Source organism: Aptenodytes patagonicus, chromosome 7, assembly GCF_965638725.1.
Source record: "Aptenodytes patagonicus chromosome 7, bAptPat1.pri.cur, whole genome shotgun sequence".
Classification (NCBI taxonomy): Eukaryota; Metazoa; Chordata; class Aves; order Sphenisciformes; family Spheniscidae; genus Aptenodytes; species Aptenodytes patagonicus.
Genome location: NC_134955.1, coordinates 28,298,387 through 28,313,377, shown reverse-complemented (window position 1 = coordinate 28,313,377; position 14,991 = coordinate 28,298,387). Strand labels below are relative to the sequence as shown.

At 46.7% G+C, this 14,991-nt stretch overlaps 1 protein-coding gene across 5 annotated transcripts in view; it reads right to left on the bottom strand.

The window, feature by feature from the left end:
• Positions 1–929: 929 nt before the first annotated feature.
• The window catches only part of PACSIN3 (protein kinase C and casein kinase substrate in neurons 3), a 22,733-nt gene continuing 8,671 nt past the window's right edge, over positions 930–14,991 (bottom strand). For 2 of the 5 annotated variants that reach the window (XM_076344517.1, XM_076344519.1), the window contains exons 2-12: positions 11,425–11,508; positions 9,846–9,946; positions 9,251–9,407; positions 8,225–8,460; positions 7,657–7,812; positions 6,933–7,108; positions 5,995–6,115; positions 5,384–5,520; positions 4,670–4,735; positions 3,995–4,155; positions 930–2,375 (exon numbers count right to left, since the gene is read on the bottom strand). In XM_076344517.1, the coding sequence (XP_076200632.1) occupies positions 2,260–2,375; positions 3,995–4,155; positions 4,670–4,735; positions 5,384–5,520; positions 5,995–6,115; positions 6,933–7,108; positions 7,657–7,812; positions 8,225–8,460; positions 9,251–9,407; positions 9,846–9,899 (1,380 nt within the window). In that variant the 5' untranslated portion in view covers positions 9,900–9,946; positions 11,425–11,508 and the 3' untranslated portion in view covers positions 930–2,259. Of the gene's footprint in view, positions 2,376–3,994; positions 4,156–4,669; positions 4,736–5,383; positions 5,521–5,994; positions 6,116–6,932; positions 7,109–7,656; positions 7,813–8,224; positions 8,461–9,250; positions 9,408–9,845; positions 9,947–11,424; positions 11,626–14,991 lie in introns of those variants that run through there. The other 3 variants (XM_076344518.1, XM_076344522.1, XM_076344520.1) reach the window with 3 other exon arrangements.

Sequence of the window (14,991 nt, the reverse complement as noted above, 5' to 3'; positions counted from 1 at the left end):
TATTCATTAAAGCACATCTCAGGTCATTTTATCCCTGACTGTTTTTGTCTCTGTTATCTCACAAGCCTGGCAGGCATGCTCTCTTCCCATTCATGTGTGTTAGGACAAAGCAGCAACAAATCATTCAGTTGTGGGTCAGCAAGTAGAACACTTGCAGTTACTGTACAACACTGATGATACTTCACCTGGGATATAGTACTGAAAGAGAAGACTAGATCTTTAAATAAATCCAACACCGACACCTCTAATTGCATGGCATAAGCTTAGAGGTTTCTTCAAATCTTGAACCTAGAATAATAGGTAAATTCATAGCTAAATCCAAGTGTTTTTAATGTCTGTTCCTTAGATCTTTAATTGTCTTTTGGGAATACTTTATCTTTTCTTGAGAAATGACATTACTGATTCAGAACAAAATGGTTTAGCCTTGTTCTTTTGATTTGCACCCCCTCCCCCATTCATGAAGTACAGTGCTAGGGATACTTTGAGCAAGACCTTTCAACAGCTGATGCATTTTTGTGGTATCACAAAAAGTACTAAATAGCATTAGTCTCAGATCTCTTTGTCCATGGCAGACTACATTTCAAGGCATTCAGTGTGCTGTAAAAGGTTAATTTCTACTCTGTCTAGCAGGCAGGCAATAAGATATTTGTGATACTTTAATCTCTCGTGAGTTAACAGTGTTTGAATCTGTCCATCCCCACCTCCTTTTCAGTCTACATTTGTTAAACATCCATTTTGGTTCACTAGCTGCTGTTAACATGCTCACCTATGACTTCAGACTTCCTTATCTGTATCACCCCTTTTCTGACTTAACCAAGTTCCTCACGTGCTAACCCAGAATAAGAATTTCACTACAGAAGGCTACTACAAACTCACAATGCATCTCAACAACAATTTCAAGCAGATGAGGAAGTAAACAGCCTTTAAACTATTGTTTAGGGTTTTTTTATTTTTCCAAAAATGGTAGCTTTTCCTTTTTTTGTTCCCTCAAGCTCCTGGGCTTATCCTATACAGAACATATCCATCAGTCCTCATGTTTGAATACACAGAGCACTAGGATCAGGTTCCACTTTGTTTCAGCAGCCTCAGAGGCTTACAAGGGCAGAAAGGCAGGCCAGATAAAGAGGTTTGATAGGGCCTCCCTGCTGAATGGCACTTAACAACTGGGCATAAGTACACCTCCAGCAATTCAGGACCAAAAGAAGAGTTATCCCTCTATAGCTAATGTTGTGCCAGCCAGCAGGTAGCTTCCACACTCTGCTACCCTTCATCACAGTGTAGGTCTTTGGCAAAGCAGGGAGCGTGCTTCTAGCATGCATAAGTCAAGAATATGTAGGAGAAGGAAAAAGAATGTCTCTACTGTGTACTGAGTGTTCATGAAGAGAGGTATAGCCAAAATGATCTAGAAGCATTAGAAACCCCAACACATACTAGTGCATTTAGGGGTCCTAAGCAGAACAGCACTGGAATGTGGCTGCCTCTTTGTTAATACCAGCCTTCAGCATGTGTCAAGGCCCATTCTAGCTCAGGAAACATTGAGTCAACTCTGACCTGCTGCTAGACAGTTCTGTCCATAACTTGTTAGCCTGAACAGCCACATCATGCAAGACAGAAGCCTCTTTCTCCTGTCCCAGCTATACTACCATTAATTCCTGGTGTTATCCCAATAAATCTGAGAGCAGTGGGAGGGGACATCCAGGTTGTTGAAGCTGTATCACTTATACCAACTGCCTTACCAGGGGAGCCAACAAGCCTGCAGGTTAAGGATGCTGAAAACTTCCAAAAGATGTAGGAGAGTAAGATTTCTGCCAGTCAGCTTGATTGAGCCAAAAAGGGGAAGCAATACTAGAAGTTCCCTATTGCCCTGTACATCCAAAGTTCCTTGAACAGGAAACTTGGGGGCAGGGCAGACCCCACCACCCTATGGATGCATGTGCATCGAAGCCAAGGAAGTCTCCTTTCTCTGTTTTGAAGAGTTGCATGTGTCACTTACCTCCCTTCACTGAGTGCAAGTCAAGAGGATCTGTTCCCTTCTGCACTCCTATAGTGTTCACAATCAGAGAAGTCTTTACTCATCCTTGTTTATTTATTAGAAAATCCCTACAGGTCTAGGCATTTAAAATGAAGCATTAGTTACATGGAATACATGCCCTCAAAGTCCAGAAGCTGCTGGATATACTGCAAAGGTGGATTGGGGCCAGCAGTGACCTCTGCAGGAGATGCTGGTATGGCTGTGAGACACTAGCAGGGCAGTAGCAATCATGATCCAACCTTCTCAACATAGTTAGCAGGATAGAGTCCAACTTGGCCAGTGAGAAGTCGGCCCTTGCACCAGCCCTGCTCATCTTCCTCACTAATCTTCATTAGTTCTTCACCTAAAAGCAAAAACAGTCATTAGGAAGCAGTCTTGGGAAAGGTAGCATGGCATTTTTCCCCCACCTCAAAAGAGTTGATTAAAAAGCAAGACCTATTGGTCTGAATCACCACACTTTTCTCCCCTTATCGCACTCTGTATCATACTGCACAGTTTAACCAAAGCCAGAGTTACTGACCTCTTCAGTATCTATGCTCAGTACCATCCCCTAGGCCAAGGAACTTAGGGCCAGACCTTCACTTCTGCTGTTCAACATCAGAAATATTTTTGTGCCCTATATTTCTGCCTGCTTTCCTCTCCCCAGAGGAACGTGCTTACAAGCCAGAGAGATCAGAAGGATCTCAGAGATTTCTCTCTTAGTGGCTCCTCCGTAGCAGGTGGGAAGGGAATGTAAGATGCTGCTAAGCTCTCTGGCTGTTAGGACCCAAAATGACTATTCCATGATGGAGCGTCTGGTTTGGCCAGCAAGGCATGGAATCAATTCATTTCTCAGACTATGAGCAGGAAAGGCTTTTAATCTTCCCACATCTACTTTGGGAAAGGGCAGAAAGGTCCCCTTCTCCACCAGTAGAAGGTCATACTTCGGCCAGAGAGGGAGGTCTCACTGCATCAATAGACACATCCCACACTGGCAGAGGCTCAGAGTCATCTGCTGTTAAGCTTAAGCTCTACTTGGTGCATGCTGCTCAGAGCAGATTCAAGAAGGGGATGGCTGAAGCTAACCAGTCATGCCTCATTACATCTGCTGGGTGGAAAGAGAGAGCAAAGAGTCAAGTTCTAGAGCACCCATATTGTAAGATATTTTAAAGCAACAAGTTAGCGTTAGGAAGTTTACTAGTATAGTAACACTGCAGCATAGATAGTGGCCTCAGGCACAAGGTACTGAAGGACTTCAGTACCTTTTCAAAACAGGTGTATTTTGGAGAGGCATAGCACAGAGACACCATGTAAGACTCAAAACAAGCACAATTAGAGACACTCTCAAGATTCAGATGTCCTCTTGGAATTGGAGAAGATGGCATATGCAAACTAAATTTAACTGAAGGAAGAAAAGTGGAAGGGTCTGTTTGCAACAGCATTCTCTCTCACTCAATCCTCTGCTGTGAGCCAGGATCTCCACTCTCAAGATACCCATTTTGAGCAACAGTTTGCATAGCTGTTTTTTTGCCAGTTGAACTCTGCCTTCAGTAGTGCATGTCAGTCAGCTGAGCTTTCTCCCAAAACATCTATTTTCTGGTTACTTCAAAGGACAATCCAGACCACCTATGTAATTTTTGTATCGATGGCACAAGGGAGAAACATTTAATAAAGTCTCAAGATACAAGACAGAGTAAGTGCCTTAGGAGGAGGCAGGAAGGATCCGTTTTACCACTTGGGGTCTGCTCTCCTTACACTGTGACCAAGGCCAAGGCAATCTCTTTTTATGTGGCCTGTCTCTTAGTCTAGAACAGGTTGGACTGCCCAGGGTATCATCCACCTCAGAGGAGCTGGCAATGGGTCAGGCCAGGGAAGAAGAGTAAGTATCAGTTTTCAAGGGACATCCAGTTCTTAAAGAGTGTTTCAATCACTCAGCCCGAGTGAGGACAGCAAGAGGTTAGTAAGAGATTAGTGCTTCTGTACCTGCTTTAAAGCTCAGCTCATCAGCCTCCTGTCCTGTGTAATCATACAGCGCTCGTACCCGTACACCTGGTACCTTTATGTCCTCCTCATGCCCATTGGCATCCAGGCACTTCTTGGGAGTGTCCTCATCTGACCACTCTGAAATGTCTTCCTTCCCTCCGCTTTGTATGTGGAAGGAGAGAGGGGACAAGATGGTTGTTAGTAGACTCATCTCTCACCCACCTGCTCCTGAATCATGCACCACCCTGACTCCCCCCTGAGACTGCTATGCTATAGAACAAGGTGCAAGAGGCCCAACAGCCAAGTGAGGGTGAACAGGGGGGAGAGATCAGCAGATACTAGATTTGGTTGAAAGCATTCAAGCATTACAGCCCTGAGGGCCAGGAGGGTAACTCATTCTCAAAGTATTTTCACACAGGCACACTCTTCATGACCTCATCCTACTCTAGCAGACCCTCTCAGACAAGGAAGGCCGGTCTTAACTGGAGAGCCCAGCTGTGTTCAGAGTTATTCCAGCCAAGAATAAGACAGACAGGAAAAGCCATGTCTCCCATCCCAAAGAAAAATGTCTGGAATGACATTTTCCAAGTCAGGAACAAGAGCAGAGGGGAAGAGCAGCAGAGGACAGGCACCTGGAACCCAAAAACCCCTGAAGAGGCTACGTTCCATACTAACTTCACATGGGCAGGTGCCCTCAGGCTGTCATAGAAGAGGCTGTTCTGCTCCTCTTGATAGGAAAACCTGTAGATTGGCAAATAGGGCCCCTGAATCCAACAGACTGAAATACAGTAGTGGCCTTGAGACATCTCTATATCCCCATTCTTTTCTGCCCACTTCACTTAGGCCACAGTTCACCTTTTAAAGCAGGATGGCTACTAGAACTGTAGGACATGAGTCTCTCCAGCCTCTCCCTGTTCTCCAGCTTGCTTCCTGGTAAGGGAAGCAGCTATACCCACACTTGTCAGGTAGTACTCAGCACCATGCCAGGGGGTGAAAAAAAAATCTGATGCCTGCATTTAGGAAACAGTACAGCTAACTGGCAAAGCTGCCAGTTCCCAACTCTCCTCACCCTGTCTGGGAGGAAAAAGGATTGGGGAAATGCATGCCAAAAATCTCACACAGCATTAGTCTGACTCGGACAGATCTCATCACCAGAAGGATCTTTACAAGGAAGGCACCTTGTGAGGCAGTACATACTAGACAAAAAAAAAAGTGCAGCTACCATAAACCCCCTTTTCTACCCTGTGTTTTCCAGGGTGGCACAGGCAAGGCCATGGGCAAGAGACAGGAAGTTAAGGAAGAGATCACTCCTATCAATCCAACTCATTCATGACCCTAGGCAGGACTGTACTTTTCCTAACCTGATGCATCCCAGACTTCAGCCCTTACCTTCGCCTTGTCTGCAGAGGGGTCTGTGAGACAACACCATCCCGTGTAGGCAAAATGCTGGTCAGCGTGACATCATCAGCCACCTTGCCACTCTTCTCCTTCTTGGTGATCGGCCGCTGTGTTTCGAGGGACCATTCCTGTTCAGGGAAAAGCAGTAACACCATCAAGCCACCCAGATACAAAAGCTCTGTGCATCTTTTCTGACCAATACAGAAGGACAGAACACCAGGTCATACTTCAATTGTGGCTGGACTGGTCAGCCAAATGGCCTTGCTGGCATAGCAGGCTCACTCCTGATGAATTCCCAAGGTGTAACAAGAGGGGCTGTGAGAAAATTATAACAGGAACTTGTCCCAAGGCACTGAGCACCAGCTCTTGTTCTTTGACCTTGCAGCTGGATGGCTGGAGCATTTGCAGTTTGGCAGGGTTGCATGTGTCCCTTTGGGCACCAAAGAGCTTGCAACACAACAAAAATTTTAGAAGAGCCTAACATCCTGGGCCTGCCGAGCAAAGACATGGTCTTTCCAACACAAGACTAGCAATCCACCAATTTCAGTAAAGCAGATAAATGTTTGGAAATAGTAATAATACACTCTAGAATGCTACAGCACCTCAAAATGAGGCCAATTCATCGCCATGCCTGGTCCATGAGTGTTGCGCCACCACTTCAGGTCCTCCTGGTTGTCCGCAGCCATGACGACTTGGTAGAGATCTCGATACAATGCATGAAAGCTGTGACCAGGAACAGACAGAACCATCAGTAACCAAGTCCCTCAGCTGTTTCCCAAAAGCCAAGTAGAAAGGAAGAGCGTAACCTCATGAACAATTACATAGCATCCAAAGTCCCACAGGATTAAGGATGCTAGAGCAGCACCTGCTCAGCCCTAGGAAAAGAGCCACCCTTACAGAAGAGTCAGCCTGCCAAATGGGACAGGCTTGTTTGGTGTGGCAGCAGCTAACATCTGCCAGCTCTCAGCACAGCTCATCAAATGAGCATTGAAAGAACCTTGCACATTCTTGCACACAGACAGGTGGCTCAAATTTGTTGCCTCCACCTTAAAGTATAGGAGCACAGAAGATTTTTGGCTGCACCTATTTCCCCCATGTAACCCCTACACTTAAGGGCAACTTGTGGGCTTACAGTTATCATTATCTCACAAAAGTCTCTTTACTCAGGGCAGAATGGGTGTAATAGCTATAGATACTAGAAGGCAACAGAGCCACATTCCTCAGTCTGGGATTGTATATAGCAACATGGAGGAATAGAAACACACCCACAGGACAGTACTAGACAGTAGCGGAAGAGGAAGGGTTCAGAGGCAGAAAGAATCCTCTCTAGGGAGCCTGGCACTGTCCAAGATAAGAGACACTAGCACTGGTCAGCCTAAAGGGACCAAATGCCAGTTCTCAGACACACTTGGAAGGGGAAGGAGCAAGACCTGCCTGATGCAAGCAGGCAGCTCCCTTTCAGACACCAGAATTGGCACCCCTCACCAGAGCCCAGGGCACCCCAGGCTGGCAGACTTCCCTCCTGTGTCAGGGCTGGTACCTTTCACTGGTGGAGAGGTTGAGATGCTGGTGCAGATTCAGGAACATTTCCTTAAAGAAGCACAATCGCTTGCGCTCTGCTTCCTGACAGCCCTCAAACACTTGCTCCATGTCCTCCATGTAGCGGGGATTGTAGCGGTTCAGCTCTTCCAGCATCTTCTCATATTGATCCTTGCACTGTATCAACCCAGGAGGACAGTAATGGTGAGATGTGTGGCCTTCATGTCAAACCAGTGACACTCTCCCTGCTCTGGCCTGGGACTGACAAGTTTTTTTCCCCCCCTGCACTGCTGAACAAATACACCACAGAAAGAAGAAATCCCACAGCTGGTATCCCAGTCCATTGCTCTCCTAATGTTCTTGCAAGTTCCTTGTTCTTCCTTGCCACCCTCTTCCATAGAGGACCTTCCGCACTTCCACTCTCGTGGGCAGGCAAACCAGCCACTTTTGGTAGCCAAGTCTTCAGCTCTGCAGCTCCTACCCCCACACCAAATCTCCTACTTTTTTAAATTTACTTATAAATTAGGTCTTACTCAACACCAAAGATAGAGAGACCTTAGTCTTAGTTACTGAAGTCTCAATAACTTGCTAAAACCTCAGAAAATGGGATCTCACACCTCCTTACAGGCTTCAGCAGGAGCCATTTCACCGAGTGACATTACAACCAGTGCTTTTTCCTCGAGAGGAGTATCCTTGTGACCCACATCCATAAAACACATACTCACCTTCTCAGCCTCCTGAGTACACTTCTCTACACGCTCCTGCAACTTGCGCAACTGTTCCTGTGAGACAGATGAGTCTGCCTTGGCATGGTTCTCCCTTGTATGGGCTGTTTTCTCCTCCTTCCGGGCTGCATGATAGTTTTTCTTAGAAGTCTCCACCTATAGGAGAAAGATGCAGAGAAAGCCATAATCCTGACCACATTGATCCTCTATTACTCAGAGAGGGCATGTTAACATTTGTTACAGTCAGCAGCAATGGTTTCAGGACAACCTAATAGGAATGCCAATTTGGCATTTAGTAAACATGCTCCAAAAGGGAAGTACCACCTCCAAATGATCCCTTTTTCAGTGCTTACCTGCTGTGCAGGAATACAGAGCCTGTTACCAAAGTCTTCCCACATGGGAAGGAAGCTACAAAACCACCAAGAACAAGAGACCATCAACACAACCCTCCCTCTCTGGCATTCTCTACTACTCTGGCTAAATCCAGTTTGTTTGCCCAGTGGCTCTCACAGTCAGGCAGCCAGCTCAACTTCCCTTATCCCTCCTTCCCCATTTACACTTTGCTCACGTCTTTCATCTTCTTCACCCAGGGTTTCTGGGCCTTGCGGAACCCATCCTCTGCCTCCTTTGTCTCCTTGAAGCCTCCAATCATCTGCTTGTGGTAGGCCTCCTTCTGCCAGGCTTTGATCTTATCTGAGTCTTCCCCAGCCAGGTGGTTCCGGACAGCTAAGTGAATTTCACTCAGTTTGTCTGCAGCTGTCAAGAAGGCATGCCAGGCCTTCTCCAGAGTACCATACTGTGGACCTGCAGGAACAAGCACCAGAGGAGCTCTTACACCTCCTGTCCGCAGAAGGGAACGCAGATTCTTTTCCTCCTACACACATCTATCAGTATGGAGTAATTTCCTTAACTCTCCCCCATCACACAAGTCAGCATTGACTGGTCTCCACACAGTCCCAACAGGCAGCATGTACACTGGCTGTTACAGCTGGCCGAGACAGGCATTTCTTTTGGGCAGCCTTAGCTGTCCCAGACAGTGCCTGCTAGGAGAAAGTTTCTGTAGAAAATTCTCTTCACAGATCTGGCCTGAGCTTCAGGACAGATAGCAACACTAGTTCATGACTGAGGCTAAGCTGCTGCTTCACAGACCAGTAGGTCCTTTGGGGCATCTGTCCCACTGTTTCCCATTACTTTGTGAGATGCTGTCAGTTTGAGCCCACTGCCACTCAATCACAGCATTAGTAGTTATTCCCTGACTAGAGGGGAAGGAGGAGAGGCAGCCAATCCATCCTTAAAAGGGGAGATCTGCAGCTTGATTTAAGACTTGGACTGCCCAAGGACTTGCCAATCTAAACAAATAGATTTTTTTTTTTGTAACCAAACACCTGACAATGCAGAGAACACCTCTCCAAGTGAATCAGAGGACTGGCTACAAAACCACACACACACACAAAGACACCCAAAAAAGTCACCCCCTTCCTGGATAAGGGAAGCCTGTCCCCCAAGGAGACAGCGTCACCTCAGTAAGAGATAGCACTCAAGGAAGAGAGCGCAATGATTGCATCCTGTTCCCAGTCCAACCTGCCAACTTTACCTTTCTCCACATTGGTCCTCCACTTACGGGACCACTCTGTTAGCTGCTGGGCATAGTTCTTCTCTATCTTGGCTCGCTCCTGGAAGCAGGAGATTAAGTCATTGCAGAGCCGGTACCCATCATCCACACGCTTCACTGTCCGCCTGTAGTTTCCAGCCTGAAATTTCACACATCATCATCATTTATACTGTACTTTCATGTTCCTTCAAAACAGACAGCAGCAGGTCAATCATTGCATGAGGAGGGAGCACAGGCCCTTCTGAAGCCAGCAGCTGGGCTCAGACCCTCTACTGGCACTCTCTCAGGCAGGCACAACAGTGGAGGGAAGAAGCTGAGATGCTTTGTTTGCCTCTCTCACAGCTCAGATCAGTGTCAGCTGAACAAGGAACTCTCGTTCCACAGCATCTGTGGAGGTAAGGGTCACCTCCTCCCTGCAGTAATACAGAGTGCATTACTGAACCTCCCCACAGTTCCTCCCTTCCAGTCCCCAAGAACAACATGTCATCCAGGAACCTGAAACTCAACCCCCTAATTCCACAGATAGGAGGTAAGAAGACATTCCTACCTCTCTCACACTCCAATTATCCTTCCTTACCTCCCAGAAACTGCCTCCAGGAGCCTCCCCGCCAGCATCATCTTCTGATGACATCACCCCCGTTTTCTTGCAGCAGAAAATTTTTGCAGATTTCAGTTAAGCTGAGAAGAGAGAAAAGTGATTTCTAACATAGCACTGGCTGAGCCTTTGCAGACAGCACAGTCCTCCGTGACTCTTGGAGCTGGAGGAGCCCAACTTACTGCCCTGCAGGCAAGTACTGGCATCACTGCACCTCCAGCAGCAGATGGCTAGATCCAGCAGAGATGCCCAGGACTGAACCTCCCTCCTGCTGACAGAAGGCCTCCTTGGCAGGCCTGTAGCACATTTGGAAAGGATGTTGTAGAAGACAATCTTGCTAAACCTCAGCTGTACAGATACTGGAGATGCTAGTGAATCCAACACCCTTCAGCAGCACCAGACATCTCTGCAGAGATTCCTTTCTTAACCAAGGCCCTCAAGAGGTAGCTAAAGCTATTTGAAATCTGCCTTGACAGACTTTAAATAAGTCTTCTGTCAATGGAGATGACTCCAGCTTCCCAGTATGACTCAGGATTATGGGATTACAACAACTGACTGGAGAAAACAAGGCTGAGCAGTCAGCAGGCAGGCATGACTTGAATGGGGAGGAACCCTATAAGCTGCCCACCAGCTGAGCTGGGCTTGAGCAGAACTACAGAAACACACTGGGGCATACCCAGCCAAATGGCACTGCGGCACACATACCGGTAACCCAGCAGCACTGCTTCTCTAGAAACATCCCTGTAGAGCTGGTGTGTTCATTACACTCAACTCCCACTGCATTAGGCTCAAAATCTAGGCTAGAAGGTAAAAGGTGCCTCTCATCCTCTGTTGTCTCAGAACTTTTGCCTATTCCCTGTGCTTGTCTGCGCTGCCAGTTTGTTCCTGACATGGTGTGACACAATGAATTCCCTGGGGAGAGGTTCAGGGTTGCTCTTGTGCAGGAATGAGAGAGGGAGTAACAGAAAAAGGCCCAAGCCCAGTGACTCACACACAAACCCACTCCATTCTAGGCAAGTCTGGGTTAATGCAGCATAGATGTCCTTTGCTGCCACTTCTCCTCTTGCACATTCCTAGTTATAAAAAGCTTCCCTCACACCCCAGAGAGGTATCTGCTCATTCTGCCAGCTCAGAGTACACAGCAGAGATGAAGAAGATCAGGTCAAGAGACCACATCTCCCACCTCCTGCAAATCCTTCTCAGCAGCATGAGCCACGCCATGAAGCACCCCAACACAGACTGCAGGAATTTCCTACATTTCTTCTGGAAACAGTTTGGCCCTGTTTGCCCAGTCTCGTCCCATGGAGAGTGTCAGGAGTACATTAATGCTGTTCCTCTGGGTTTTTCCAGAAGGCTGGAAGTGCTGAATTCCAGTCACAGAAGCAAGTTGTTAAATGGGACATGACACTCAGGTGCACGAACCTTGAAACCTGAAGAATACCTCCACCCATGCCACCAGCTGTCCCTGTCCTCCCTCCCCAGCATTTGTCAGCAGGCTGCAAAGCTATCTTATGTGCCTCCAGGGCATGCAACTCTACTCTTGTCCCCAGTAACTACATACCTGAAAGCTGAAAGTGAGATGTCGCGGGGGAGCAGCAGGCAGCTGGCAAGTATGTCCCGAGCTCTTCAAACTCTGTGAAAAAGACTGGAGGAGACAGAGATGGGCACAGTTAGACACTGCTGCTCCTTTGCAGGAATGCTGCCCGTTCTGATGCATTGCAATCCTATGGGTGTCCCCCTTCTGCCAGCTACTAGGAGGGGCACCCTCCGATATAGCAGCTGCAGCCACTGTGCCTCCTGAGATGCCACGTTCCAGCACGTAGGAGAGATGCCAAATCCTTGTGTCACAAGATCTAGCCCCAGAGAGAGTTAAAATAGAAACATCGGGGTGACATGACAGCACTGTGCGGGAAAGGTAGCATCACAACAGCTGAGCAAAGAGAGCAGCTCGTGGCCAGAAAGGCCTAAAATAAGCACGCTCCCCAGGCACTGTATGTGGGGCCTGGTCCCCCCTCATTGTACAGTGTCCGGTTTAGCAAACCCCACTGCCTTCATGCACTGCTGCCCGCACTTTTATACATAGCTGGCTTTGGGAGAAGAAAGGAAGGATACACACATACACTTTCTCCAATCCCTTTTTACTAAAGATGAAGAGGATTTATATACAAGACAAAGGACTTGATAACTCTACATTTAAAAAACAAAACCAAAAAACTTACAAGAATGCATATTCTGGTTTAGAGGCCTGGATTCCTTTTAGTAGTAGAGCACCTAGCACTGCCCTGGTAGGATGTGGCTCTCTACCAGCAGAGCTTTTTTGACCCTTAGTTCTGTAAGCTGTCCCCATCACATTCTCAGAAATACTTTATTTTGCATTATGGTATAGGTAACTGTCATCAACTTTCCACAGAGGATAGGGAAATAAAAGGCCTGCAGAGGCTAAGGGAAGCAAGGGCAGAAAGGCATTTTTGTTTACCTCGCATTCACTTCCCTGAAGATTTACTTCAATGTCAAAAGTCTATTTATTTAAAGAACAGACAAGCAAAAAACCTTCTGCACAGTCATGAATATCCACTCGGCTGAGGCTGGAAGGTTAGGGCAACTGAGAGTTAATACAACTGAGAGCAGAAACTGCAAAACCTGGGAGGAAGTGGGATTTTTAGCCATACATTAAGACAGTTTTGGAGAAGGAGTGCAAGAAGGTAGGAAAAGAGGAAGAAGGAAAGAAAAGCAGACTGGGTTATTGCAAACAGACTAGGGACCTCTGGTGACGAAGGCAGCAGGGGAAGAGTTGGGACACTTTTGCATGATCCAGGTCATTGGTTAAAAAGTTACAGCTCACCATAAAACCTTCTAAGACTTTCCAGTGGTCCCCAGTAAAACCAGACTACACATTCCTGAAATTGCCAAGATTAAAAATACTTCATGAATAGTTATGCAAAAGTATACTTAAATCTGCCCTGGACCCTTCCTTTCTTTCTCCTGATGAAGACATAGATCCTTTATGTGGCATATCTAATTGTTGTATCACTTTTTCCATCCCACACCCCCATCCCCACTTTATCAGGAAGCAGTGAATCACAAACATGCCTTCCAGCTCTGGTTTCCAATTCAGGCTGACTACACAGTGCTAGAATTTGGGGGTAAATGTGGAAAGCTGTTGTGTGTCAGAGTGCTTGTTCGTTTGAGGGACGGTCAAGCAAAAAACAAAACAAAAAACCCCCGAATCCATTCTTTCTGCAGTTTCCACATTAGAATTTGAGCCATACCCACTTATTTTCTCAGGAGTTACTAACCCAAATAACTGGATTTACATCACTAAGATCAACAGGCTCTGGAACAGAATAGTAGCTGTGCTGGATCAGACTAATGGTTCTCGTAGCCTCACAGTCTCTGTAGACAGCAGCCAAAAGCAGATACCTTCCCTCACTTTGAGGGCAGAGCAAGCGTACACGATGCCTCCCTGCATGCTCTCCAAGCCTCTAATCGTTTGTTGACAGGAACTTCCTGAGCTGGATGTGGCACCTATGAATTTAGTAACACTCAATGGATTTCTCTTCCATTAATTTCTCCAATCTGTTTTTGAACCCACATGAGTTTTCAGCATCCACAACATCATGTGGCAAAGTATCCCACAGCTTAAGGATATACTGTAGTCATCGGCACAGTAGCTAAGTGGGAGAATACAATAAAGTAGTATAATGTTTCTGCAGGCTAATCTCCATGACCTGAGTAGCAGCCAGTCAAGTACATATTTCTATAGCAGTTGTATAGACTTTATAGAAGTCCAGAAAAAAAAATCTAGCCTGGTAGAAGCAAAAAGGTCAAAGGACAAGGAGCACCCTTTTCTGCCAGGCTTTTTCTGGACTTTACATACTCCATGAGCCCATGTCAGTCAGCAGATCAAATTGGATCTGCATGCAGGCATAGGAAAGGTACTTAGTGCTGCACACAGGGGCTGAAGAACAGCTGCTGCTGCTGTCACCCTGAGCCCTAGAAGGGCAAACAGATTGCCACTCCACCCCCTCATGCCTAGTTATTCCCAAAACACCGCATGTGTTGTGAGCCACCAAGAGCTTGAGACCAGGGGAAACCCGAGTTTGCCAGGAAAAGCAAATGAGTTATACATGGCAAGGCTGTTTTACAGCAAAGTAGAGATGACAGGGCTACCTTGTGGACAGCCTGATATAGCAAGACCCACCACATGATTCAGGAGAGCTGGCAGAGCCTGTACAGTATGAGCAATATAGCTGGAGTTATATTGGGTCAACTGGAGTTATATGTGGGTCAGCACCACATGCAAGACTGATGCCACTGCCACCTCTGCTAAGACGAGGCTATCTAGTGAGTCATATTTGCAAGGAAAGGAATGTTTATCCCTACCTTCCCACCTTCCTCTTTCAGCTACCAAGTACCTCAAGAGCTACTTGAGACCTCACTGCAGCTCCTGCAAGATAAGCTCTCTGAAGGAGGGGGAGAGTGACTACATCTATTCACTTCACACCTCTGCAGATTACGGATGAGGGCATCACAGACACCACTACAATGAGCAACGTCAGGTAGGCAAACTGAACCATGCAAATGAGATTGCTGCACAGCTACAACCCTTTCTGTTAGTAGTGTTAAAAAAAAGGTACTCCCCTCCTTCCCCCAAATATCTGCTCTTGCTTATGACCAACACAGTCATTAGGCCTCACCTGTATCAACTCCCTATTAAGTTATCAAAAAAAGACTCTTGGTCTTCAGCTGCGGAAAGGTAGAATGGCTCATGACTGCCTCACTGATACTGAGCTCCACTCGGGGAAATGCCAGAGGGCTTGTCATGGCAGAGCTGTTTCCACCTTTAACCATGTTGTTAATCTCACCCCTGCTCCAGTCAGTCACACATCTCAAACTGCAAATCCCTGCCCTCAGCCCAAGGCATCAGGCTAAAACCTTCCCTTTCAAAACGTGTGAATCTGGCAACACACTACAAGGTACGTCTTTGTTTCATGTTTGCACAACATGAGTACAACAGGGTCCTGATCCACAAATAAAGCTTCTAGACCCAATAGTAATAATCACTCTTCTACACTTCAGAAACCTTTCCCTAAGGCAGGTAAACCACAAAGATCCTTTTCCCTCTACA